Source organism: Haliaeetus leucocephalus, unplaced genomic scaffold, assembly GCF_000737465.1.
Source record: "Haliaeetus leucocephalus isolate CR32 unplaced genomic scaffold, Haliaeetus_leucocephalus-4.0 Scaffold151, whole genome shotgun sequence".
Lineage (NCBI taxonomy): Eukaryota > Metazoa > Chordata > Aves > Accipitriformes > Accipitridae > Haliaeetus > Haliaeetus leucocephalus.
In genome coordinates this window covers 1,056,830-1,083,971 of record NW_010972587.1, presented here as the reverse complement: position 1 = coordinate 1,083,971, position 27,142 = coordinate 1,056,830, and the positions used below count along the sequence as shown (strand labels likewise).

At 44.4% G+C, this 27,142-nt stretch overlaps 1 protein-coding gene across 1 annotated transcript in view; it reads right to left on the bottom strand.

The window, feature by feature from the left end:
- Positions 1-22,091: 22,091 nt before the first annotated feature.
- The window catches only part of LOC104828321, a 125,412-nt gene continuing 120,361 nt past the window's right edge, over positions 22,092-27,142 (bottom strand). The window contains exon 7 of the mRNA XM_010561953.1: positions 22,092-22,474. Coding sequence (XP_010560255.1) covers positions 22,276-22,474 — 199 coding nt within the window. The 3' untranslated portion in view covers positions 22,092-22,275. The remainder of the gene's footprint in view (positions 22,475-27,142) is intronic.

Here is a 27,142-nt window from a genome sequence, read left to right as displayed (position 1 = left end):
TCACCAGATGAGGTATAGTGTCAGGGTTGTCATAGAATCAGAGGGTGGTTGAGGTGGGGGGGGGACCTCTGGATATCGTCTTGTCCAACCCCCTGCCCAAGCAGGGCCACCAGGATCAGGCTGCCCAGGACCGTGTCCAGACGGCTTTTGAATGTCTCCGAGGATGGAGACTCCACAACCTCTCTGGCAACCTGTGCCAGTGCTCGGTCACCCTCACGGTGAAAAAGTGTTTCCTGATGTTCAGAGGGAACCTCCCGTGTTTCAGTTTGTGCCCATGGCCTCTGGTCCTGTCGCTGGGCACTGCTGAAGAAAGCCTGGCTCCCTCTGCTTCAGATAGTTATACACCTTGGTAAGATCCCCCTGAGCCTTCTCTTCCCCAGGCTGAACAGTCCCAGCTCTCTCAGCCGTTCCTCGTACGAGAGATGCTCGAGCCCCTTCATCATCTTTGTGGCCCTTCGTTGAACTCTCTCCAGTATGTCCACGCCTCTCTTGTACTGGGAGCCCAGATCTTGACACGGGGCTCCAGGTGTGGCCTCACCAGTGCTGAAGGGAAGGATTACCACCCTCGACTTGCTGGCAACAGGAGGCATTTATTACCATCAGTGTTCCTTTTGACATAATTCAACATCTAGAGGGTTTGCAGTGTTTCAGTGTTCTCACAGACATCTAATTTTCTAATTCGGTCTCCTGATCACACCTAGAAAAAGAGCATATCCTGGATCCACCAACACTTGGACAAACAAGTCCACCACTGGCAAAAGAAATACCTCTTAATCTAGAAAACTTAATCGGGGAGGGGAAAAGGAAGAAGAATTTCTAGAGAATTTTCTAGGGGAAGCCCATCCCATGCAAGCAAGATGGGCAGCATCCATCATCCACTAAAAAAAAGAGTCCTTGATTGCTCAACAGCAGATCAGGACATCCACTGGTGGAGCACAGCCAGGACCGGGTCTGCTCCAGCCTGGCAGCTACCATGGTCTCCTGGACACTGGATTGGTGCAAGGCCCAGAAAAACTTTAATAAATGAGCCCTGCTGGAAAGATCAAGTGGAGGTGAGGTGATAAATATTTTCACTGGTCTTCTCAAGAGAGAGGCAGTGCAAGCCAAAGGCGAGAGCGACCTGCTGCACAGTCCTGCTGAGGACTTTTTACCCCTCTAGCCCTCCTTCTCCCTTCACACACCTCCCTTGCCAAGTGTCTGTACGAAATCCTTGCTGCCTAGCAGGTTGGTGTGATGCAGAGAGTTTCACCTGGTATTGCCCGTATTTGCTACTACACAGTATTTCTTCACAGACTAGGCCTGGTAATACAAAAAACTGCAAAATAGCAGGAAAAATGCCCTGGAAACTGCCCTGAGACTGCTGCTCCTCCCTGTTTAGGGGCACAAAGTAACTTCGTTTGGGGGCCAGCAGTACGGAAATCCACATCTCTGCAGACGGAGCTTGCCATTTGCTGTGAATTACATGCTGCTCTCTGCTATGTGGGCTAGCACCCACAAAAAAAGGGCCGAAAACCTGCCTGAGCCTGCAATCACATTACACGTCGCTCTGCGTCATGCCCTCTGAGGTGCGCTGCAGATATTTTATCAGAAAAGTAGCCCCTTGTGTTGAAGGGTATTGATTCAATAAACTTACATCAGCCTTCAAAGGCAACTTGCTTTCAAATAATGATGTATAATGTCAAAAATATATGTTGTGTAGCTTACGTAAAGTTTTCATCTCATTTTCAGTAACCATTTAAACAGAAATGTTTCATTTTAGGTAAATGTTAACATTATGTTAAGCTGTATTCTACTTCTGTGTACTAACAAAGGTCATGAATAGAGTAATAAGTGTTTGAGGTTTGCAGGATTGCTTTGATGTAAATTCTATTTGCCACTGGTATTCACCATTTACCACACATATCCCTGGAGAATGGCTTGCCTGCATAGCTCATAAATTTGTTATAAATCATAATGCTTCTATTACATCATTTCCAACCTATCCAAGTTAAAAGCGCAATGTGATTTTTTTTTTCCCTATGTGAAATTTCCAGTTTGGTGGCATATCTGCTACATAATACATTCCAAACAGTCATTCTTTCATGGTATATCGAACGTCCGCATTTTGAACTGAATCTAGTTGATTATTGAAAACTGTGGGAGTTTGCCAGTGGTTACAGCAGGACCAGAATTGGGTCCTCTTTGTATCTAACTTGCCTTTGCTGGAGCAGCGTGCTGGTTTGGAACCAGCTTCTAATGAGAGTGTATCTGGAGCTACAAACATCAGATGTGCTAATTGTCTGCTGAAATGCTGGTTTTGGTGCCAGCAGTAAATGTTGGGTTTCTAATTCAATGCTGTTTGTTTTCTCTTATGATTTAGTGCCACAAAATTAATCTGTTACACTGTGTAACAATGGCAAATGAGGAAAATGTCAGCTTACAATGAACAGTTCTGCAATCTGGCAAAATAATGGCAGCGATGCACCATATTTCTCTTAGGTTTCTGCTATGCATACTTTCATTCCAAAATAGGGAAGGGAAAAAAACTATGTGATTTTATGTCACAGTATTAGCAATGCTAGGTATTAAATCTTGTTGAAAGATAAGTCTGTTAGCCAAGTAAACTGTAAAGTGTAAGCCACCATTTCCAAGCATTTTTATACACGTTGATCTCCAGACTTGCATATTCCATTAAATTTAGTGGAATTATCCATGTGCATTCAGTTATTCAGCTGTGTGCCTGTAGTATTGGGACTTTGGTAGGAAGCAGAAAGCTGAGCTAAAACTGCTGTTTTATAACATTCAGAAATACTTTAGCCTAAGAATAGCAAATGCATCAAAGTCATAGTAATCATGTGCTCTGCTTTTGACCAGGGGCATAATTTGGTGCTTACATGTGAGTCTACCTGTTTTCTGTTTATTTCTGATAATGATATCATGATGAAAAAACTAAGACAGCCTGAATAATGAAACAGTGTTAACAGGACAATCACTAAAAGTGAACAGATACAACAGAACTTGCATCTTTATTCAAGATTTTTATACAACTCGTTAAGAAACAAAATTGGATCTTGCAAGGCTTAGTTGTTTTGGGTGGTAAAATGGTGGACAAATTTTCAGAATGCTGTTTATGAAAATGTGTTCTGAAAAAAAGTTGAAATCTTAATTTTTCATTCGTTCACCTCTGCTCATCTCGTTCTGCCCATTCACTGCAAAAGCAGCAGCATTCAGAATCAAAAACTGGGACAAGTGGTCGTGAAACTAGGGAAAAAACTATGACAAAGGAACCAGAAGGGTGTAAAGGCAAGGCTTTTTAATGACTATTATGGTCTTGTGAGATGGCCAGGAACGTGCAAGGCCTTTTGGGTTTCAAGAGGAGGGCAGTTTTGCAGAGGCCTCTCCGGAGATGACAGTCTCGGCAACGTAGCCATCAGGAGAAGGCTGCCTATGCCCAAAGGTTTTCCAGCTGACCTGGAGCACAGACCCACCAAACCATAGGGAATGCTTGGCTCACTGTGCTAAGCACTGAAAAGATACAGGGAACCCCACGAAGTCCCTTTTCCACCCCACCAAAAGACCCTGCAGGAGTGCGACCTCCCTGCAGAGCTGAAATGAGAGTTGAAAAGACGTACACAGCAATGGGTCAATTAGGTACATTTTTGCCAGCAATTTCCCACATATACCCAAGCTCCATTTAAAACAGAAGTCTCCTATCAAGCAATCCTTTGAAATTATTTACTCTTTTATGGTTGCAAAGTATGGCAACATAATACCTTTAATGGAAACCCAAATAAACGGCATATGCTGCAAAGTGTCTATGAACAGGTTTTATGGGCTTGAATTCTTACGTCACAAACTGGTAACAATTATGACTCCAGCAAATGCCTTCGGGACATAGAAGAGCATGTATAGAGTTTTAATGAAGGTATAAACTGATAATGTTTATTTTAAAAGTATATTATCACGCTGAGAGAGGAGGCAGGGGAAATGTCATAAATAATGAAAAGATTTATTGTTGCAAAGTGCTTTACAAGTGTTACAATATATTAAAAAATAGTGGTCCCCAATAAAGGTGTTGGCTGCATGGGGCAGTCCCACCGGCTTGGCAGCAAGCACCACAAAGACCCCATGGATTGGGGCTAAGTGGCAACGTGACGGTCTTCGGGTCGACAGCTTGTGGCCGCGAGCATCTGCCCTTGGGCTGTCTGGTCCAAAGGGCTGACACAGTTTAGTGGTTTACGCAGACTGAGACATGTGGGGCACATTTGGGTGTATCCCTGCGCCTTGTTGGCATAAACTGTTATTAGCTGTGATTATCCAGACCTTGACATCCTTTTGAGCATGCTTGGTGCCAGACCGTAACCAGCCTTTAGTCCTTGGTGGGAGCCATTTTCTGCACATATTGCCAAGTTAAGACAACAGTATGTGACTGCTTCAGCTGGAAATGTTTCAAAACCAACTCTGGCATGGCTCAGTGTTCTCATCCTTTTCCCATCCCATACTATGCTCATCTCCTTTTTTGTTTTAAAATCTTATTTTCACAGTACCAGAAACATGATTTATTTTTCCCATTAACAGTTGAAATGAAATTCCTTTACAACGTAGTAACTATCCCATGTATAACCTTCCTCTCCCCAAAACTTTAAGATCCCACACTGTTATGAGACAATTCCACAACTGATGTATTTATGATCAAGCATTTCTTGGCCATATTTGGTGTGTGTTTAGCTGTTTCAATATGTGTTCAGTCCGGATATACTCAGCAATCGAACAGTTGTTGTATGTGAAGAGCTATCACTTTATGAACAGCTTTAGTGGTGGCTTTCCAATGGTGTGAGAGAGTCAGACCACTGGTGTTTCGGTATCCTGCCCTGGTGCCACCCAGCAGAAGATGCTGGGATGGTGTGTGAGCGCTTGGGCATATCGAGATTAGGATTTGCAAAGTGTCCAGAGGAGATGCCAAGTAATTAGTGAGTCACGGGAGGAAAACCAGAAATCATCTAGGGACCTGAATCCAGACCTACCCCATCCAGGTGGATGCCATAACGTTGGTACCAGAGTTGTGTTTAGACACGTCTATTTAGACCCGTAGACATCACCTGAGCTGTGCTGAAGTGGCAGATCCCCCACACCACAATCCTGCTGATGTCTCCGGTAGGTCCAAGCCCCCCGGCACGATGCACCCCTGCAGATGCACAGGGACACACCAGGGCAGCCCCAGGGTTGAGGTGGCTGCTCTGCAGCCGGTGAGGGGAAAAGGGAAGATTTTTCTCCGGCTCTGAAAGAAGGAATCTGGCTCTCGTCACTCCTCCCTGGCAGAGGGCTTGCGATCCTCAGCCGGGAGGTGGGGGCTTTGGACAGGATGTGCGAGTGGCCGGAGAGGCTGGCAGTGACTGGAGATCGTAAAGATCAGTGCCTTCACTTGCAGCGCGGGCTCCTAAATCATCCGGGGAAGGCATCCAACAGCTTTACCCTAACCCACCACATGTGAGACACTGTATGTGTTTCCCAAACTAATGTTTTATGGGAAATACAAACCAGAAAATGTTGACCCAATCCTGCTCTGTGCTTCTGCTGCTGCCCGCCCCGGACGGTGCTGCTGTCACGAGCACTAGCGCTGCCCTCACGCTGCGGTCCGGCAGCCTGGCTTCCCCGCCACTTGGTCCCTCCATCTGCATGAAGTACCAGATGACCCCGCTAACAACAGGTTTTGGCTCCCATCACCTGGACGGCTGCAAAAAAACACCCACTCCATTCTTACACAGCAAGGGTGGAGAGGCTGCGTTTTGGGATGGGCAGCAGGTGGTCCTCCCCTGCGTTTCTGAGCATGGAAGCAGGGAAAAAGCCTGGGGAAAAACTGCATCCCAGCACCCTTTCTTCTAGCACTTCCCAACCCAGCCTGCTCCCTCCATGCAATAAGGCTCCCCCATTCACCCTATATTTGGAGCTGGGCCAGTGTTCAGAACTGGCTGGTGTAATAATTAGCCTTATTCTCTGCTGGAAGGAGGAAATCCTGGCTCTGGCATTTGCTTTTTTTCTAACAGCACTTAGCTGATGGGTTTCACTCTTAGTATGAAGGCCTGCACCTCCTTTCAAACTGCTCTGTGATGTGACTGCTAAAGTACTACAAGACCAGCATTTACTACAGAGATGAAATGTTAATATTTATACACCATGTCCATTGGGATGGAGTAATTAATTTTTTATTAAGAAGCTATTAAAGCATTTTTCCAAATTGCCCCAAATAGGTTTCCGACCTAAAAAACGCTGTTCTTTTTTCCCCCCTAACTTCTTTTTCTTCTCAGTGTATGGCTTTGATCTTTTGTTTGACTTGTGCTTCACAGAAAAATGCTCATAAACCTTCACAGAAAGGTTCTCTTGGCTTATAGCTTTATTCAAGAAATATGGTGGATCTGTAGCAAAACTGTTTTAGGAGTGCTTAGGAAGAGTCTACTTGCTGAGTCCCAGAACAAAAACATTCACTTCCACAAAGGTTTAGAAAGACACTTTCCAATATAGAGAATTCTATTCCGATTTTGGTTACAGATTGTACCGCACTTTATAAAGCTTGGCCCTTTAAAGTTTGAGTAAGATTTCCTGTACTTCAATTCTTAAAAAGCTTTCAAGAATGCTGCAGCAAGTCCACGCAAGTCTTTCTGAAGGCTTCCCCAGTTCAGACAAGTACGAACCCTGTGGCTACAAACAACTCTCCGCCTGCCGTAACTCCAGGGTAGGAACCGACCACGGAACAGGAGGGTGAGAGTTAGCAATTTGCCGTAATCCAAGATTACTACAGTTTTATTGCATGTCTCCACAAATTACAAATGGATGTGGAACTAATGGTTTTTCTCAGTGCCGATACATGCTCTGCTCAGGGGTATGGAATTAAGAGCAGAAAGATTATTTCTCAGCAATTAGCACTTAAGCTGCTATTACTGTAGTTTACTAATAAAATCCATGAAGAAAAGTTCACTGTATCTATGTTATTCTCTCTCCCCTGTGCTGTTTTAATACTTTTCTTTTATAATTTCACCTTCTTCTGCTAGAAGCAAATAGAATGAAAGTAGTAATGAAAACCCAGCGTGTGACAGCACAGATCTGAAGCGCTGTTGCTGTTTGCATTTTAACGTTTAAGCTTTACAAGAGATACTGTTTGCAGATGCAGGAGAGAGAGAGACTGGCCACCCTGCAAGGCCAAAGGAGAACTCAGGCAAGGATAGTGGTTTTTTTTCTTCACTTTTATCCTATCCCAAAGCCTTTGAATCAAAGTTTGACCCAGGCCTCTGAAAGCTGAGGTGCAGCACGTCCAGGGAGGACCTCACCAAGTGCCGCACAAGCCGGCTCTCAGCCTTCCCCACTCACAGCTTTGGCTGCTCGCATTGACTAGAGAAACTAGAGGTGAGAATCTCATTTGGTTGCAATACCTAATGTAGGTTAGGGGATACAGGTGCTAAAAGGGTGCTCTTGGCCCAGGGACAAGCACCTATTCTGGGAAACGCTGTCAAAAAGGGGCTGAAGAAAGAAAGGAAACAACCTTTAAAATAAAGACTTCTCTTTCCCATGCAACGGGTCTACAGGATGGAATAGAAAAAAGTCTCTTTCCCATGTAACAGCTCTACAGGATGAAATAGAAAAGAGCTGTGTTTTTGGAGTTCCCTGGAGTTCAGAAATCTTCCTCTGGAAATTAATAGAAATATTTGTGTCTCCTGCTGAGAGCTGTAGTCTAACTCACAGGCACTGGAGAATGCCTCTCTCTCGACGACACTCAGCAGGTTTGCACGACACCAGGGTTGGGGAGGTCTGGAGAGGTGGCTATTAAATTTTGCAGAGTGCCAACACTGGTGACTTCGGGTGTGTGTGCTCATGGGGGGTGTCCAGGGGAACCTACCTGAGTAGCCGAAGGGGAGCAGAGTGATTGTAGAGCCCAAGGTCCTCACTGGGAAAATCCAGCTCAGTGCCTTCACCCAGGAGTCAGTGCATTCAAACACAAGGTTTGCTTTTCTTATTAAGGGAGGTGCCAACTAAGACGGGCTTCCCTAGACAGCGCAGTGAACCATGGCAAGGTGGGCACTTGCAGGGCTCGGGATGTCACGTTCAGCCACATGGGATTTGCCCTGGCAGCCCCGACTGGTCCTGAGCACTCGAACCTGGCAGGGACCCGGCGCTGCCCTCCCAGCTCCCACCTCCCGCTCCTGGTCCCCTTGGCTCCTGCCTGACCGCCCCGACCTACTGCATCACGGGACAACAGCTCTACTGCCGTTGTTTTAGTTGTCTCCAGCCAGCTTGGATTGAACAGGAAAATGGTGGAAACAACCAGGGGAGAGGGGAGAGGAGAGGCTGCCCCTAGCAGCAGCACAGATTTGTGCCCGGCTAAAGGGGCTGTGCAGCTCCAACCTCTTGTTCCTTCACACCCCTTCTTTTGGTTTGTATTTTTCCCTTCCGATTCCTAAAAGTTCAAGTCTAACTTGCCTTTTTCTTCCTCTGTCTCACACATTTCCTTTCTTCCACAGCTCCTGTTCCTCACCTCTGGCCATTTTCTGTCCTGTGGCCCATCACCTCCACCTGGCACCGTCTGCTGGGCGTGTGCAGGATGACCTGTTTGCAGACATACAACTGAGTGTCTCAGTGAAGCCCAGCTTGGTAGATGGGTCCGTGGCTCTGGACGAGGTATGGCTGTACAAAACCAGACATGGCAGATGGATAGCACAAAACCTGGTGGCCAGCATGCGAGCAAAGTCTCCATTCTGCCCCTTCAGGCTGCATAGCAAAAAAAGAGCTGAAGGACAGAGGCAACAATAATTGGCAAAACATTGTAATTCGTGCAGTGTGTAATCCCAAATGCCAGGAGTTCAGTGCAAATCACTGTATTTACTCCAAGCTTTGGCCTGAGAATCGCAGGCAAGACTTGGGCCCGAGAAACTCAATGGGAGGGCTCCCGCTTCGCCCTCAGGGTATTTCCTCTGTGAAGAAAGGGTGCAGGGACCAGGCTGTGAGCAATGCTAAAGGATACAGGGAAGGCTGCTCAAGACTTTTATGTGCCCTTCGCTACACTATGTGAGAAAGGAAGTGGCTTGTAATCTAAAATGGATTAAAAGCAATACCTCCTTTTTCACCAGCTGCAAAGATCGGTCAGTAGGATAAAAATTTAAAACTCATGGAATATAGTAATATCTGTATTTATACCAGCTGAATTGCTGGTTGCCCCAGTAGAGTTACAAAATCTTCAGATGAAGTGTTTTCAGTACCTTGCAGCATAAAAGCTGACCCTTCTCTGTCCTCCCCAGATAACTCCAATCCTACAAAATGAATAAGATACATTTCAGATTTGCCCTGGAAAAGTGCTGTTGCGCTATCTTAATGTTCCAAAGAGAAGTTGTGTTTATTTAACACATGAACATTAGCAGCCAGGCAGGACAGTATGATCCATGGAGATCTGCACTTTTAAACTCAGGAAGTACAAATCAACCTATTTCTCATTAACCTTATCTCAAAAATCTAGTCGATGGGACATACTCTTTAAGTTTACTCCTTTTTCAAAAAGCCCTTCCCTCCTCCAGGACCGCTGGTGTTCGCTGCTTAGATCAAACCGCCAAAGTTAGCCATCAGGCTATCTGCTAACTGCTTCTTGGATGAAGACATTCTTCTCAAATTGTTCATAGACTGCTGCCCTGCCTTTCTGCTCAAGTCTGGACCTCCGGTTTTTAAATTACATACTGTGTTAGGCATCTTATCCCATCAATCCATGAGATCTCTTCTCTGCCCTCCTAGTTTCCTTTTATTCTAAAATAGATGGGTGCCATATGACTGATCTCCTGACATAATTCATTTCTCGCAAACCTGTATCATTTTAGTGGTTTTTCTACCACACCTTTCTAATCTTAGCAATATTCTTCCCATAACAATAGAGCCGGCCCCTCGCGCATGGTGCTCAGAAAGGGCTCTCATCAGTGTGCTTGACACTGCTGGAATAGCTTCAGTGGATTTAAACATCAGGCCTATATACCCAAAGAGCTCGCCTGGCTTTCTGACAGCTGCCTAGCAGGGTGCAGATGGTTTTAGTTTATTCCCCATTTACCACCAAATGATTTCCCCCTTAAAATTAATAGAAGAAAAATATTTGGAAAGTGATAGCTGGTTGTTAGATATTACTTTTAGTGTTCCTGTTCATATTTTTCTTTTCTTTCTTTTCTTTCCCATATGTGCTTGTTCTTGTGATCTTGCAGGGTTGTAAAGTTATGATTCAGCAAAGCGCTGAAGGTGAGACCACGGCCCCGCTGATGCCGTGGCCGCTGCTGGAGCCAGGACCTCCTCCCTGACGTGCCTTCTGGTGGGGTGCTCAGCTGGGTCACCTCCACGACAGCACCCCGGCTCTGGGCTCACCATCACCTTCAGGAGGAGGAGGAGGAGGAGGAGGTGTGCGCTGTGCCGGGAGCAGCACGGGGATGGGCTGTAGCCTGGGGGTCAGAGCCATCCCTGTGTTTGCCCAGGACACGGTTTTGGGATGCAGCATGTGGATGAGGGAGGTTTTCAAAGGGGGTACAAAGAAACCCCCTGTTGTCTGTGGTTTATTGCTTTTGGGGATGTCCAGCCTCTCGATCCAGACCATCCCAAGGCTGGAGAGAAGAGGAGGCTTTTGATTCATACAGAATTGATAGCGTCTATTGAAATTAATTCCATATGGGGAAGTAAGCACTGCCTCCACATAGTAACACCCAGTGTGGAGGATACTGCTGAGTTCAGGCTCTGACTCCGAAAATGCTTGAAGGCAGAACATATGTTTTGGGGGGTTTGAAGTACCACAACCCATGAGATATCTAAGGCAGCATGAACGTGTTTCGTATAACCCATGAATGCAAAAAAATAAAAAATCTCAGAAGGCTTGAAACTTTTCTCAGACATACTGTGCTCAAATGAGTTTAACTGTGGTTTCTGCAGGGTCATTCCTCATTTATCCTTGTATGATGAGAATAAGCCTTTGCTTTCTAACTGGATCTTGTGGAGGTCTAATCTAGGTGTTCAGAGGGGCCTTCAGGGCACCGGCCCCAGCGCCAGGGAAGTGCTGTTAGGTATCACCTCTGCTGCTCCTGCGCATCTCCCCTCTCCTCCTTTCAGCCGAGGAGGCTCTGAAAGTGTTTTGGCCTGAGTTTGATAGGCTGACTTCTTCAGTGGCGTAAGGCAGAGTGGTTTCATTGATTTCCCAGAGCTACACAGATTCACACCATCTGGGAAGCTGACACAAAGGATTTACAGTGAAAAAGGTACATCATATTTTTATTATTTCCTGATGTTGTTTTATTGTTATGACATCACGTTCTAGACAATGATAATTCAAAAGCCTCCTTTTATAGCCTTTTTACTGGGCTGCATAGATGGAGGTTTAGGCTCCGTTCAAAGGCTTGACTGTGTAGTTTTCACTCAAACTCAACCCAGCACGGACAGAGTCGGCGCAGCAGGACCGAGCCCGACGGCAGTATTGGTAGAAACGAATATTGGCTTTAACAAACCAATCTGAATTCCAGGAAGTGTCTGGCATGTTTTGATATGTTTAATTGCGATATTATCTATAGCTGAGGGAATCTGATCAGGTTTGGGCTTGCAGTATCCCATGGCCTGATGCCATCATCTGCTCCGAATCAGGAAGAACAGCGCTGATGAACTTTCCAAGTCTTGAAGAAGCTGCTGGCTCTTATTTGAAATATTTGTCCTTGCTGTCCGTGACATAAGTGCACTCACGGAGAAGCAAGTCTCAGCTGAGATGGTTGTTTTCCAGCACAAATTTAAAACGTTGAGCATTTTTTTCCTGTCTCTCATCCTCAGCCCAAAAGGAACATGAGTGGACAGAAAGAGCCTGAAGTTAAGTCATGTAGGTGCTACATTCACTGCAGTGAGACTTTCTTTTAGGGGAGATAAGGAAGTATGTCTTGTGTAGAAGTGTATTTAAGCAGGATGACTTGTGATTGAGGACACATAAAATTTGTAGTCTATATCTCTAATTAGCTCTTCTTATTTAATGAATTGTTCCAGGTGATTTTAAGCAGAAAGTATTTGAAAAATTACATAAACCAGATTAAGGAAGGCAAGAAAACAACTATTTCATACTACACAAAACACCTCCCACTGACTGCCCAGCTGGTGCAGCCCACCTGGCCCACCCATCCTTTGGGAGGGACTGCAAATTTCACATTAGCTCTGGTATTTGTTGTGACCATTGACACTGTTCCCCCCACTTCTTGAGTGCTGTACCAAGGGCTGGGCAAATCATAAGCAAAATACACAATGATAAGAAACTGTAGTGATAACATGACACTGTATTTTTGCCTTTTATTTCCATGTTTTAGAGGTATACTTAAGTTTGTTTGAGGCTTGAACTGACAATATAACAAATGAACATTTCCTTGCAGGTACGTGACAGCAATGTATAGCAGGACTTCAAAGTATGTTTGATCTTAGTGCCCCTGATGTACTAGGGGCATCAAAGGAGGGACTGGTGCATGTGACTAAATACCGCTAAGCTTTAACTTTGAAATTACCCTAGCCTTTGAAGGAGCATTCAAAGGACAGGTATGGCAATGCCTGCCTGCTCCAGGCAATGGGTTGTGTTGGCTCAGAGGGGAGAGGTGGGTCTATACTGCCTGTGTCCCTTTCCCAGTCTGCAGTTAGTTATTTCTGTGAAACTGGGATGCAAAGCCTGAACCCTCTTCTAGATTTTATGCACCTACCCTGTGCATGTGATGAAGACAACTGTCTTATCTCCCTTTGGAGATAGAGCTGGAAGAGGAGTGCAAGGGTTAGAGCAATAGCTCGTGAGCAGGAACTCTCAGCTCAGCAATGTAATTGGAAACGACCCATGTTCCCATTTTTTTGGAGCTAGGTTAACATCACTGTCTCAGCTTCCTGAACAGTCAGTGGGGAGGGATCAGTGACTCATCCCACCCAGCTTAGACCCATATTTTAGGAAGGAATGAATTGCCCTCTGGCTGATGAAAACCTTAGATGAGACATCTAACTTTTAAATGACTAAAGCTCGGTGACACAGATCTCCTTCTAAATGCAGAAAACCTGTTTAATTTGGCTACTCTTTTGACCTTTATCTGGAAAAAAAAAAACAAAAACCCACTAACTTTTCATCAACACCAAACACTTTAAGTTTGCTTTTTTATTTACTACTATCCCACGCTTCCTGAGGTCAGCCCTCCTTAGCTTGTGGGCATTTGCCTCAATTGAAAACACAGCGTGGCTGCTCTAGTACAATCCCCTACACCTCCATAGACTACGAAGGCACCCGCTCATTTTACTGCTGCTGTCAAAGTGTCTTTAACAGCCCTCGTGCACATGGTGGGGGAGGAAAGCTTATCCCAAAGGTTTGCACTGCTGACATTATTGCAGGGCTCTGTCACTGAGGGACTCGGTCCCCTTGGAGCAGGGAAGCCTTTGGACTTTTGTCACTGGGAAACAGAGAGAGACACACACACACAAGGTGTTTGTAGCCTTACATCCCTGTGCATCACCTTCCCGGCAGTGTTAAAATCACATCTGTACATCTCAATCACCCATTGCAAAACTGTGGGGCTGGTGCAGGTGCACTGAACTTACAAAAACAAGGAGTGTTTTGGAAGCTTCTCAGATGAAGGTTGGCTTTTCTCTGCTTAGTCTCCACTAGATAGGTTTACTGAAATCCACAACAATGGGTGAAAGAGAAACCTCATGTAAACCAATTTAACGCTCTATATACAGTACAGCAGCCTTAGCGAGGGCTAAAGCGAGGCCAAATTCAAGGCCAGATCCTGCAAAGTGCTAAGTCCCTCAGGTCCCAGGGGCAGGATGATCAGCATCATCTAGAATGAAGCCCCTAGACTGTACCATGCTTGGTGAACTTTCAAAGGCGCTTCAAAGAAGTCCTGATCTTACCAGTGAGGGTATCTCAAAGTGACTCTGTTGTAGAGCATAATGGAGTTGGTGCGTTAGCTGTGATAGTGTGGAGCAGGCAGGGAGCAGTTACTTCTGAATAGTTTATTGATCTGTTTCCTCATTTTTAATGTTCTAGAGTAACTTACAGCTATGCTTAAGCAAACAGCAGAATGTTAAGTTTATTAGGAGCTGTGTGTTAGCCTCTGAATTTCCATAAAGTATTTGAGCAGAAGAGAAGCAAGGTGTGTAAATAGCACAGGATCAGCAGCCTTCCGTCTCCAACAGCTGGTGGGAGTAGGGGCAGCGGTCCCAGCCTGTTGACACACTCTGGGATGCCCTCTGCTCTGCTCTGCGTGTGTGCACATGAGTGTTTTTGGACACTTTCTCATTTCCAAGGCAAGCAATTAGCCAAAATTCAGGGTCCTGGCTGTAATTTCATTTAGAAAGACAAATTGAGTCAGGTGTTGCTTGACCTAAGCCTGCCTCTTCATGAGCAATGAACCGACTCTGCTCTCCTGAGCGGAGCAGGAATGGACCGAGGAGCCACACGCAGCTTCTTTGCTCACAGGTTTAGTCTTTGTAGTCTGCACTTGGGCTAAAAACTCTCTTGCTAAGCCTTCCTCTGGCCATGCTCCCAGGGCTATTTGAGTCACTCTGTCACTCCTTTCTCTGCTTCTGTTTTTCTCTTGTTTTTTTCACATATAATTTACCATAATAACAATAAAATGTCTTCCACGAATTTCTGTGTATGGAGCGGAAGTTGCAACTTTAGCTGGTCTTCACTTCCGTGAAAGGGATTAATTATTGCTAACGCTCATTGCCATAAGCAGCTCCAGTAAGATTTCACCCAACTCCTCAGCACTGTTTTCTTCACTGCCTCTGTCATTCGTGTGCACCCCCTTCTGTGCCTATTTAGCCTCATGATTTTGCAGGTTTTGGTGTTACCAGAAAAGTCATTACTTATCCACGACCAGTTACTTTCAGGGCTGCATGTCCTAGGAGTGTATTTAAGACCTTGGGATTCCCCATAATGTAGAGTTCAGAAAAGTACAAAGGTAAATCTATGCACTACAAGCTGCTCTAAGTCAAGATTTCATGAGAAAAAGGCAATAGTAGAGGTCATCCTTTCCAGGTCAAGGCTAATTGCTGAAAAGAATGGAAACAGCCTTGAAGTTGTTAAGGGAAAGGGGATAGACAGAAGATTATGAATGCTTCCTGTGTTCCATAGGAAATGAAAACTTCCTATTTTCCTTTCTTAAGCCTATTTCCTATTGAAATCAGGAGCTATATCATTTAATTGTGTGTATTGGTTAAGAAAGATGGGGACTATTTTCATGTAACACACACATATAACCAAACCGAGGTGTTTTGTGTCAAATTCTGACACAAGGAAGCCAGCTTCCATTCCCAGCACGGATAATTAAGTGCTGACGAAGCAATTTAATTTGAAGGATTTTAATCAGAAGCTGTAACTTTCACCCCTATAAAACTGTGAATAATGATGCACTGAAACTTATTTATGAAACAAATGTCCCTATTGGTCTGGATAATACAAGGCTTCTGACATTCATTCTGGTCTCCTACCCTCCGCTGTGTCATTGCTGTGTTGTTTTTTCAAATACAACACTTTGCTGAGGTGCCAGAGAATCACCAGAAGCCTTTGAAAAATCTAAAATATATCTGTATTTTTAAAAATGTTAAAAAGATACAGTCACAGTTATGGTCCTGCTGTATCGTTTCACGCACCCAAGGACAAACAGAGATGCATCTCATGATTGTAAACTGTTTGCAAAGGTGAGAGTGGGGTCTTTGTTATGGCCACCTCAAACACAAGTGCTGTGTCATGAGCTTTGCCACAGATGGTGCTGCTTAGGGCAAGACCCCTTTCTCCCTGTAAAGAAGTGAGGTGATGCACAGTGAGGTGGATCTCAAGGGCGTTCCTAGCAACACAAGAACAGCCATACGTGGTCCTGCTTTTCTCCTGCTTTTTTCCTGCTTTTCTCCTGCTTTTCTCCTGCTTTTTTCCTGCTTTGGGGAGACCAAAAGTCTGGATCGTGGCGGGGAGATGCCAGTGGGTGACTTTCCCCAGGTCTTGGACCTCATTGTGCGTTTGTTGGGATATAAATGCCGAACCTAAACCATCCCAAACTGAGCACATTATGAACCTTTGGCAAAAATAGTCTTATAACAGCACCTTAGATAGAGATCAATTTGTCTTGGCCCCAAGCACAGCTGCAGTCTAGGAGTGGTAATTCATTGTAAACACGTTTTGAGCACGTCAGGCCTCATAAAATCCCTATCTTAGATTATGATGTAGCTTTAAAGACAATACTCTGCACTTATGTAGGACCAAAGTAACTCCTATGCATCTGCTGAGCTGATTTGTTTTCAAATGTTGATTTAAGTTTAAGTTTTTATTATGTGATATTGCTAAAACTATGGTTTTATGGCAAATGTGTTCCAATGCAATAAAAATGTGCTTATTTTTCTGCCTACTCCTTGAACTAAGAATAAAATGCCTTAAGGGACCATATAGATTTAATAGATTTTCTGAATTAAAAACCCCTATGATTAAAATCATAATCTTTGGTGGTCCCACATAATATTTTGTAGCTGACATTCATATACAGTGTAATGTAATCTTGGTTTTTGATGAGACTTCTGCCTTTGCTAAGTTTCCTCTCTGACTAATTAATGTTTCTGCCTGCCATTGATTTTTCAGATCCACCCAGCTTTCATTTGTTATTTTCTTTCACTGGTTATTTTAATAGTGTGCCTTAATGCAGCATATGTTTGGATTCCTGCTCCAGTTTTATCCTAGCCATTATTAACAATGTAAAGCTCCTCCTTTATATGACAATGCTAATGTTTTTTAGCTGTGCTTAATTAGCCCCGTCTTAGTAGGGAAGCACCATTGAAGACTTGTGTCTTATCTCCTAATGTTTCAATTTCCCCTTTTGCTAGCAGATAAAAGCTGATGATAATCCTGTGCTGCAGGTTTGGGACATAACCATCTGCAGCCTTGTTTTAGAGTGTAAACAGGCAGGTTGCTTCCCACTTACACTGCTACCAGCGTGGACTGTTATCTTCAGGCTAATGGTAATTACATTTGTGTATCTTCAGAGGATGTTAATTACAGGAAGATGCTCTCTTTTTCCAGAATACTGGAACAAGTGCACTGCAAGTCTGGAGCAATAAAGAGGGGGAGAAGCATTAAATCACAGGTGGGAAGGAAAGAAATGAAACAAATTTCCAAAAGGCTGTTCAGGTGGCAAAGGCAAATAAAAGAAGAAAAAAGACACGTTAAACCTTGCTGTCACATGGAGGTGAATTGGCCAGGAGCATGAGAGCAACAGCAGAGCGGATCACACTGACCGAAGGGAGGTGAGGACGGTCGGAGCAGCGACTCGGCTGGAGCGGGATCTGCGTGCCGGAGACATCCCGGAGCAAGGCGGGCTGCGCTCCTCCTGCAAGTGAGGGGGGTGGCAGGAGATTGAGGTTTCCCATCACTAGTGTCTCCTAGCATGGGGCGCAGCCTGTGGGTCCGTGGGCCAGGCAGGAACGGAGCATTAACCCACGCTGAGTGTGCCGGCTACAAAACATCCAGACAGCAAGGATGTCTGTGTTTTTCAGACAAAGTATATAACGCGCAGTGGCAGACATTCGTTTGACTGAGCAAGGAGCTGTAACGAAGCTTCAGTTGGCGTTATTTCTGAATCAAGAAGGCCTATAGCAATTGGACCTTTATTTGTACTAAAGGCTATATGCCAAAGTACTTTTGTATGTTTAAAAATTAATGCGTTCAGGAAGATGGTGGGAGATTAAAGAAGGATGAATTGAGAGACAGAAATTTTACATCCATGTATGCAGAGGTGCTGGAGTGAGAAACATTGCTTCATTCAGGCTTCAGGTGAAGGCTGAGGTGTGACAAATCTGACTCCTCTCTTGCGATCAGAGGAACACGTTATTGCCATTGCGCTGGATCCTGTCTCTAATGATGACCGGACCAGATGGTTTGGTTTTGAAAAAAGCTATGGACAATTAAATTGCTGTGCAAGGCACTGGCAGCGCCAGCTTTCAGTAATTCCCTGTCTTTGTGGGGATGTGATGTGGTGGGAGTGGAAAGCAAAAGCAGAAACTTAGTATGACCCTTGCCACAGGCATCTTGGATAAAGCACTCTCGATCCTGCAGAAGCCGATTCGTTTTATACACACAAATAGTCCCACTGTGGCACAAAGTGTGCAGAAGTTTATTGGAAGATGCCCCGAGAAGGGAAGTGGGAGTGAAGCAAGCTGGAGGAATGACTAATAAGTAGAGGGGAGCTAAGCACAGGGTAGCAGAAGTTCAGCCACTTGGCTGATCCATCAGGTGTGTGGGTTACAGCTGGAGCATCACATCAGATAAAGTAACAGGAAGAGCCAAGTGATGGGAACCACAGGGAAGAAAGTCACCAGGAAGACAGAAAAGTGGAACGATCCTTTAATACCACCAAAGCAGGGTGAGAAAGGAGAGGAGGATACATAATGTGATGAATGCAATTACTCACATCTCTGACTCAGGACTGAATGGGTGTTACTACTGAATGCTTTTTTTGTGATTGTATTTTGGTTATTTTACAAGTAACTGAGTCCAAAGGGAACATGCCATGAAGCCCTTGGGAAAGCAGAGGTTACTAGGCCAAAAGGGATTAGGCAGAGAGTCTGCAAATGAGTGAACACAAAGAGTGTGTAAACCTGAACATCTGAGGCATTCATATCTGAACGATCACCTTAGGTGAGAGCGGCATGGTTGCAAATATGAACCAATGGACATGCACCACAGTCTTTAAATCTCACTGTAACAGGCCAGGGGACTGTGTAAGAGCAAATGAAGAGGAGAAGCCAGAAGAATCCTGCCCAACTTGCCTGTGCCAAACACACAGTTTCCCAAGCTCCTCAGTTTGTGCCCCAGACCGAACCCAGCCACATCCCTGTCCCTGCTGCTCTGAGTACCTGCTCTTTTTAACCTAATGGCCCATAATGGAAATTCCATAAGCTTGGATGCAAACTGCGATCTTGCCTAAAAAAGAGGAGAAGGCTTGTCATCTTGGTGGACCCCCTGAGAGGCAGGTCCGAGGCCAGGCAACAAGCCCCATTTCAGCCTGGCCCGTGCTACGGTGTTTCCCATCTGGTGGGTAGATCACTGGTCCCCAAGGGCACGGCTTTGCCCTTAGCTCGGCACAGTGAGTTCCAGGCCAGGAATGGGTGCCTCACCTTTAGGGGAGCCTCGTAAGACGTGTCCCTCTGCCGAGTGCCCACCCCTGGGACCCCTAACAGCAAATGCACTTCTTCTAAGGCACACGCCTCCGGTCCTGGGACAAAAAAAGACTACTTGCATGCAAAGTTTTTACAAATTTGGTCACTGTGACCAAACTTTATTACCCATTTTATGGAACTGTGACAAAAGTCTAGGAATCAAACAACATGGGGATCACAGAGGCTATTATGTTTATTGTGCTGAACAGACTGTGATAATCCATTAAAGGAACATTTTCAACAAGCAAGCGATTCGAAGTACAATCGTAGACAGCAACTCTACACGAAGAACAAAGCAAAAAGTTAGAAGACACTCAAAAGAAAAAGTAAACTGTAGTCAAACATCTTGAAGCGTTTTTTTCCTGCAAACATACCTCTCTTGCAGAAATGGTAGAAGAGTTAAATGTCCAGTCTTAGTTAGCAGTGACCAATGACAGCAAAGAACAGTCGTATAAAATTTATCTCCCACAAAAATAAACTATATATATAAAAAATTTTATGATGTTCTCACTGATTCAATGGCCACATGCAATTTTTCAGTCTGAAAAAATGAGGTATAGTAGGCCCTAAGAGGTAGTAATGTGTTTTGATTGTACTACAATATATAGAAAATACAAGATTCAGTTCATCAGAGTGGTAAGTCTCTCGGAGGTTGAAGTGTGACACACACCCAGCGATTATTTCTGTGTCATCCACTGAATACTGTGGTTTTAAAAAAATGCAAAAAAAACCCCAAACGGGACTTGCTAAGGCTTGATTCGATGCCCTTTGAAGTCAGCAGACTTCCTTCTACTGCCTTCAAGTGACGCTGGATTTGGCCTGTTAGAGCTACTGTATAGCTAGGATTATTTCTCTTTCACTTAATATTAACGTGCCTGGTTGTAATACTCCGATCAGCTCTTTCTCAGCGATTTCCATCACTGAACCCTCTGCGGGCTTTCGAGGAGGTCCGCATTTCTTGACACTGCCTCTTGGAAGAAGCCAGTAAGTAGTTATCGTTAACTGCATTTGGCTCGGTACTAAAGCCATACCAACAGACGCCTTCCTGAGAAACTACCCCTGGCCCAGTTATTAATACAATGGTACAAAGTACTGACTAGGAAAGAGAGGAAGAAGGGAATAAAACAGAAACAGAGAAAATGAAATAGGAGAGGAGAGAGAGAGAAAGAACAACGAAAGTGAGAGAGAGGAGAATAAAAAAACTCTACATAAGAAGCATTTAAAATAAATCTGGCTGAAACATATTACAAAATCACATTTGTGTAAAATACACGAAAATACTTGTCAAGTATTTTCTTACAATCTACTAATTATTTTTTTTAAAACACATATTTGTGATTGCATTATGCAAAAGCTGAGCTTGTTGCTTCCCACCTACAAAGCTTCAAGTTTCTTTGAAGGGTTTTTTTTTGTTCGGTTTTTTTTTTAATACGAAAGTAATTTAAAATGTGTTCATTTTCCACAAGTTATTTTACAAAAATAGTTTTGAATTAGGGATTAGTTGCAGTCCTAACTGTTTCAAACGTCTCAAAACTAATGCTGAAAGTAACAAGTTCATTCCATTTAAAGTCTGGAGGTAGGTCTTTGTCAATCAATTAGTCCATTTCTTTAAACAATTCATTTGAGGTACAAACTTGGACAGTAATATTTAAACATTACAGCTAAATTTTTTTCTATGTCATGTAGTGTCATTGAAGAAAATTATCCTTACAAACCTATCAGCAATTCAGTACAAAAATATATTCAAGTTAACAGTACATTACACAGAAGTCTAGCAGAGAATAGGGTAAGTACATTAAAAAAAAACCAAAAACAAAACCAAAAACAAAACCAAGAGAAAGAAAAATACATAGTCATGCCAAAACACAATAAAGATATTGCTTCCTTAACTGCAATTAAGTGTTGAAGTAGAAATAAGGGGAAAATGCAGATACTCATGATTATCTACCCAGTAAAAATTTCCTGCATTGAATGTGTATAGCAGCATGTATTTATCAGTCTGTTGAGTTATTTGCAAAAATCAGAGGTAGTATTGAATAGTGGGGTAATATTGCATCTGGTGCTAAAAGTGCTGCTTTGAATGAAAAGATGGAGAAATGCCACTGGCACAGAGGTGCTCAGTGAACCATCCTATGTCAAAATACATTGCTTAAAGTAATGCACGAGCTTAGCTGAGGTACGTGGTGTTGGTTCTTACATCATGACTGATGAGTAATGAGGAGAGATTCAATTCTTTTGAAATACTGGTACGGGGCATGTGGAATTAGTCGAAACTAAGCAAAACATCTGGATTATTTATGTTCAGATAAATTCATCATTAATTTTGAGGTACCTTTCTGTATGTTTTAAAACACTTTTCTCGATAAAGACTTAGTCATTAATGGCATAAGAGTGTTTGGTGTCAGTCATTTTTGTTTCCATAGAAAACGCCTGGCTCTACAGAAAGCCAACTCCATCTGGCTTCCTATTGTCCAGAAGATGAGGGCTGTTCGTCTCGTTTACTACTACTACTACTGCTGATATGTTTGTATCTGTAACTATACAACGTATCTTTGTCTTTCTTCCCTTTTGCAAAATGAAAGTACCTTTTTCGTGTTGATTTCTTTCTTCCAATTACCAGCTGAATGAAGTGAAAGATCAGCTTTCAATTTTTTTCCTGAAATAACAGTAAGTCTTAAAAAAAAAAAAATAATCAAGTACAAGTCTACAAGAAGGTTACAAAAAAAAAAAAGAGTAGTATCTATCCCTTATCTTTGGTGTTCTAAAACAGGGAGTTCACTAAGTAGGGAGTGGGTTGCTGGAAGTGTTGCAAGGCTTTAGTGTTACACACCCAGCCTTTCCTATTTCAATGCCCATTATAATGACTATGTTACAAGTTTCTTGTTTATATGAAGTGCAGTGAATGACATAAACCTGATTTGGAGCTCTTCTTGACCCATTCACCCTTACTTAGCAGCTCAAACAAACTATTAGTAGGTTAAGAAAAAAGAAAACAGTAATTAAAAGTTGCATCGTTAATCTGTGTCCCCTGTGTGTTACAGCAGTTTTTCACTAAACCTGGGACTGTGAAGGGATTACAAAGAAGATGATTAGTCAAATCCTTTTTAAGGTTATGCGATTATTTTTTTTTCCCCCAGGCAAAAGTGGAAAGACCATGGCAATAGAAAATAAGTGGTCAAGGCAGTGTCTTCTCCCTTCAAAAGATCCAACTGCTGATGAGGTAGAAATTGCATGGTGCGGTCTCCTAGTCTTCCTCTGCCGATTCTTGTGAGGACGTTTCTTCAGTCTCTTCCTAGAATACACAAACAGAAAAAAATACTGTGGCAACTGTGCGTCTGTGTGTGTGGCTGCCACCTCACTCTTCTCTCACGCAGCTGACAATTACCTCCGGAGCTAGAAAATGCCCTTTACAGCTGCTGTGACACCTCAAGAAGCCACCCGGGGATGGAGGTTCCCTGCTCTCTGATCCTCCCACTTTGCCTTGCCAGGCTTTCCTCCTACCCCAGGGGTGCCAAAAAAAAGTTCTCTGTGTTTTGCTCCTTCATGGGCCTCCTAGGGCCAGCAGACATGGGCAGCCAGAAGATGGAAAGCATTTTGAGCAGGTATCAGATGTTAAGCGGGTGCTCTGGGAAGCCTTCTCCTCCCCACCGGCTGTCCTCCTCCGCTCTAGTGCTGCCTTCGCGTTTGCCGTCAGCAGGCCTGACCAAACGCGGTGCTCTTAGTTGCTTATTCAACAAACGTGCAGTACCTTTCGGGACAAGGGCGGTAAACTGGGGGCAATAAACATTTCTGATAAAAGCGGCTGTCAGTGAAAAGTTGTTTTTTATCAAACGCTGCACATCATTGCCTAAGACAGCACGTGAAAAAGATCTAGGAAGAAAAGGAATTTACCCCCTCAGCCAAATGAGACCTTTTAAGAATGACCAGCTTAAAACAGCTTATAACAGTCTTCATACTTTAATAGATTTGATTTTCCACATGGCTTCATTTTGTCTGGGTGGCTAACTGACACAATTTATAACTCTCTTCCTTTCCCAGGCCACTACAGTACACCATTCAGCAAAGCATGCCTTAAAGCTTGCCTGCGTTATATGACCAAACTTCCATTCATTAGTGTTTGAAACACCTCAGCTGTGAAGGGCTCCTAAATGCTACCATGTGTGACACTGCTGCAGAGGAGCAGCATCAAGGAAAAACACTGGGCTTTAATCATAGGCCACTGCTCACTGCAATCTCCTTTCAAAAGGCTTTAACCTCCCCCCCACCTCCCCGCAAGAAAAGGCTGAAAAAAAGCTGTAAATCCAGGGAATAAACGTAAGTATAAATGAATGGATGACAGCTTAAAAAATATAACCATAGCAGCATCAAGCCATGAGATTTCACACTGGTTTTGTTTAGTCTGCTTTGGGTTATGTGGGAAATGTGAAAAGCATGAAGCAAGCGCTCCCCCCTCTCCCTTCGTACCCTTGCCCCCCCGTTAAAGCTTGGGCCTCAGATATTTAAGCCAGTAGGTTTATACCTCTTGACTAGGAAACAGGCCATGACCCTGGGGTACTCTCTCGAGCACCAGGCACAAAGGAAGATGTAGCATGATCAAAGCCGTGGATGGAGGAAAGAGAGCAAAGTCAAGTGTCAGCTGCCCTCTGACCTTGAATTTTCAATTAATATTTAAATTCCAGAAGACACTGATCTATCATGCAGAAGGATAATTTCTTCCTCACAACAACTCGTGACCAGTTGTAGCAGGGTTATATTCACAATGCTGCTACAAAAATGATCCCCGACTCACGAAATGATTAAGCCAATTTTACTCCGTCCCTGGCAGCGCTGGGGGACCTGAGCTCACACTCCATCGAATCCCATTAACGCGTAATGCATTTTCCCTGCTTATCTTCCCCGCAGAACGGGACTGTGACTGTTACAACATTTCAGTCAAGAAGAGAAATGGTGTCTACAGGCACCTAACGAAGGGCTAATTTGGGCTGCATGTGGAGAGACAGTGCAAAATATGTTGGTCTGAGCCTTGCTCATTCAGAACTCGGGATGATCGTGGCAGACGCTGGCTTTGCCTCCAAGCCAAGTATTTCAGTTAAAAATTACGACTGTGGGTTCTGTGCTCTTAAAATAATACAGGTAGACGTGTTTTGGTATTTGGTGATGATCGCGTGCTTAATTCCTTACAGCACTGTGGTCAGCCCTGAGCCGCTCATCACTGTTTCCCGGAAGACGGCAGCGCACGCGTCAGCACCGAGTAGCAGCTCTCTTCGTTTTATGCTTGGCTTGTCAGGAGACTACTGAAACTTCATGGGCTCATTTTCCATGAAGGCAGACTTCCGATCACAGCGTAAGAAGGATGGAGGAGTGGCAAAGTATGTGGAAGGACATACTCAGAGCCCAGCCAGGGTGGCCACAAAGAGCTATTTTTAGTTAAAGTTTTGCCCACTCTAGTGATTTTTACTGTGAATCTCACAATATTTCTTTTTCCTTGTAGCCCCTGCTACAGTGACCAAGAAAATTAATGAGAAGCTCTTCCTTCATGTGTATATATATGTTCATGTAATGAAGAATGAGTTTCTCTCATTTGCATATGTACATGCAAATGTATGTACCTGTAGTACCTGGAAGGATGAGAAACAAAAAATCAAGATAACACCCCCCCACACACAAATTTAAATAATAAACTAACTATTAAAAAATTTTTGAGACTGGCAGACTTCAAATTCACATCAGTCTTGGGAAAGACTTTTTTTCATGAAGAAAAGCTGGCAAAGGGATCAGACTGTTGTGCAGCAAAAAGAAAACTTTCCTTCATTAAATTCATTCCTTGCAAAAGCCTAAGATAGCTCAGTTGCAGACGGGTGGTTTTAAGCCAACCTATCATGTAAGTCCCTTGTCAAGACACAGATGGAGACATGATTGCTGCTCTGAAGTGCTTACAATTCAAACAAAGGGCTAATACAAATCAGACATACATGCATGGAGGAACCCAAAGGAAGAAGCCAGTAGAGGTTCTGAAAGAGAAAATCCAGATGTATAAGACAGGAACAGAGAAGGATTTTTTGCCCTTGTGAAAAACCGGCTGCAAATATCAGAAGGTTGTGCTGCTGTGATCCTCAACCCACTCTTTGCCTCTACGGCACCCACACGCACACACACTTCTCCCCAGAAGATGGAGGGGGGCAGGCATTTTGAAAACTGTGCACCCCTTAGAAGTTGCAGACTGATTCTGCACTGAGTCATTTCAGCCAGAGATCCACTGAAGTGCATTGCTTGGCCTGTCAGGGCACTGGGAACCTCAGGGGAAGGACGCTTTACCATCAGTTAGCACCCTCCAGGCACTTACAAGCCCTCACAGACACACCAAGGTCGATGGCATAGCCATGTATCATAGGATCAGACCCTTAGCCAAAAGTCCTAGGAGGAACTGGGGCTGGAGTTAAATGTTTTGTAAGTCCAGATGTGCTTCTGATCAAGTTGACGAGAAGGGCAAAAATCAAGAAGCACGGTCATTAGAGCAGACATTAGAAATCCAAGTCACTCAGTCCCAGTGCGATAGCCACGCAGAGCATAAATTCAGCAACACCACCACAGGAAGGGCTCAGCCAAGGAGCAAAGGTTTCAGGTTACCTGGCAGCCTTAATTCAGGTTGTTCTCACTTTTTAGGTGCACTCACTGTAGTTGTGGAGACAGAATGGTGACATGTGTTAATTGAGCGTAAACGTTCATCGACCCAGTTTTGCCTTGAACAGCTACTCCCCTGGTTATTTGTTTTCTGCTGCAGCAAGCTAGGGAGAAGCTGGGCCAGCAGACTGCAAAGAGAAACCTGAGAAAGCTTCAAACCAACCAGGTCGGATCCAGCTAACAGGGAAGCTACAGCCATGCAGAGCTCAGGGTGAATAGGACAAGCACCTGAAGGGCAGGGTAAATACTCACATGCGTAGCTCAGGCTTTACTCTACTCCCTGCTGCTAAGACAATATCCCGTGCATCCATGTGCCCCCATACATGTATCCTCAGGGGCTGAATGACGCAGGCATGTGCCACAGGGGCAGTTTTACTTGGCATGTCCTGTCCTTGGTTGTCCCATGCAAGGGGTACGTTTATCCTGAGTTGCGACAGGTCATAGCGTGACATTGTACGACAAACTGCGGCCAGCACCCTAAGCTGCTTCCACCCTTAACTGCTGTAACTGCCCTGCCAAGCAGGGAGCGATGGGGAGCTGCTGTGCCTCTCAAAAAAGAGCAGCAAGAAGGCTTTCTCCAAAGCTCCTATGTGCACAAATGTTTAACAGGTCTTTTCTTGAGGGGTATCACTGGCAAGAGGCTGGCAGATGTGGACACCGGACTGGGACCCTCACCTCTCACTGATATTGGGCCCCAGCAGGAGAGAAAGGACAAATGTTTCCCAATGGCTCACAGCAGGTACCTGCCCTCTGAAGGGCTACTCCGTGGGGAGCTGGCACTGCTGTTGCTAGTGCTGATTTAACAGTGGTAAAGGTAACAAAAAGGACCAGGAGGCAGGACAGCAGGCTTCTGCTACCTGCAGAAGCACTTCTAGATATCTAGAAGAGCTATCTGCAGCCAGTATGCCTATGTGGGCTTGCCCAACATACGATTTCAAAATGCAACATCCTTGGTGGGATCTGGTTGCCTGAAGATAGGAGCCTGGGGCAGTTTTAGATGCCCCGGGTATCTCATCTGGTATCCAGCAGCCAGGCCAGAAGGGCGCTGGTCTCATGTGTCATGTCTGCCTGCTCTGTGTGGCTGCCTGTGATCCCCTGGGACACCTAAAAGGGCACAGAACAGCAGTGTCGAGATGTGTGGACCCACTAACCCTCTCTAGACTTATGATGCTGCATCTCTGCTTTTGAAGATTCTCCAGTGTGGAAAAACAAACTGATGTATACTGCAGGAATACGTGAAGTGATAACCACTAGCATGTGCACTTCATTCCTAAAGCTC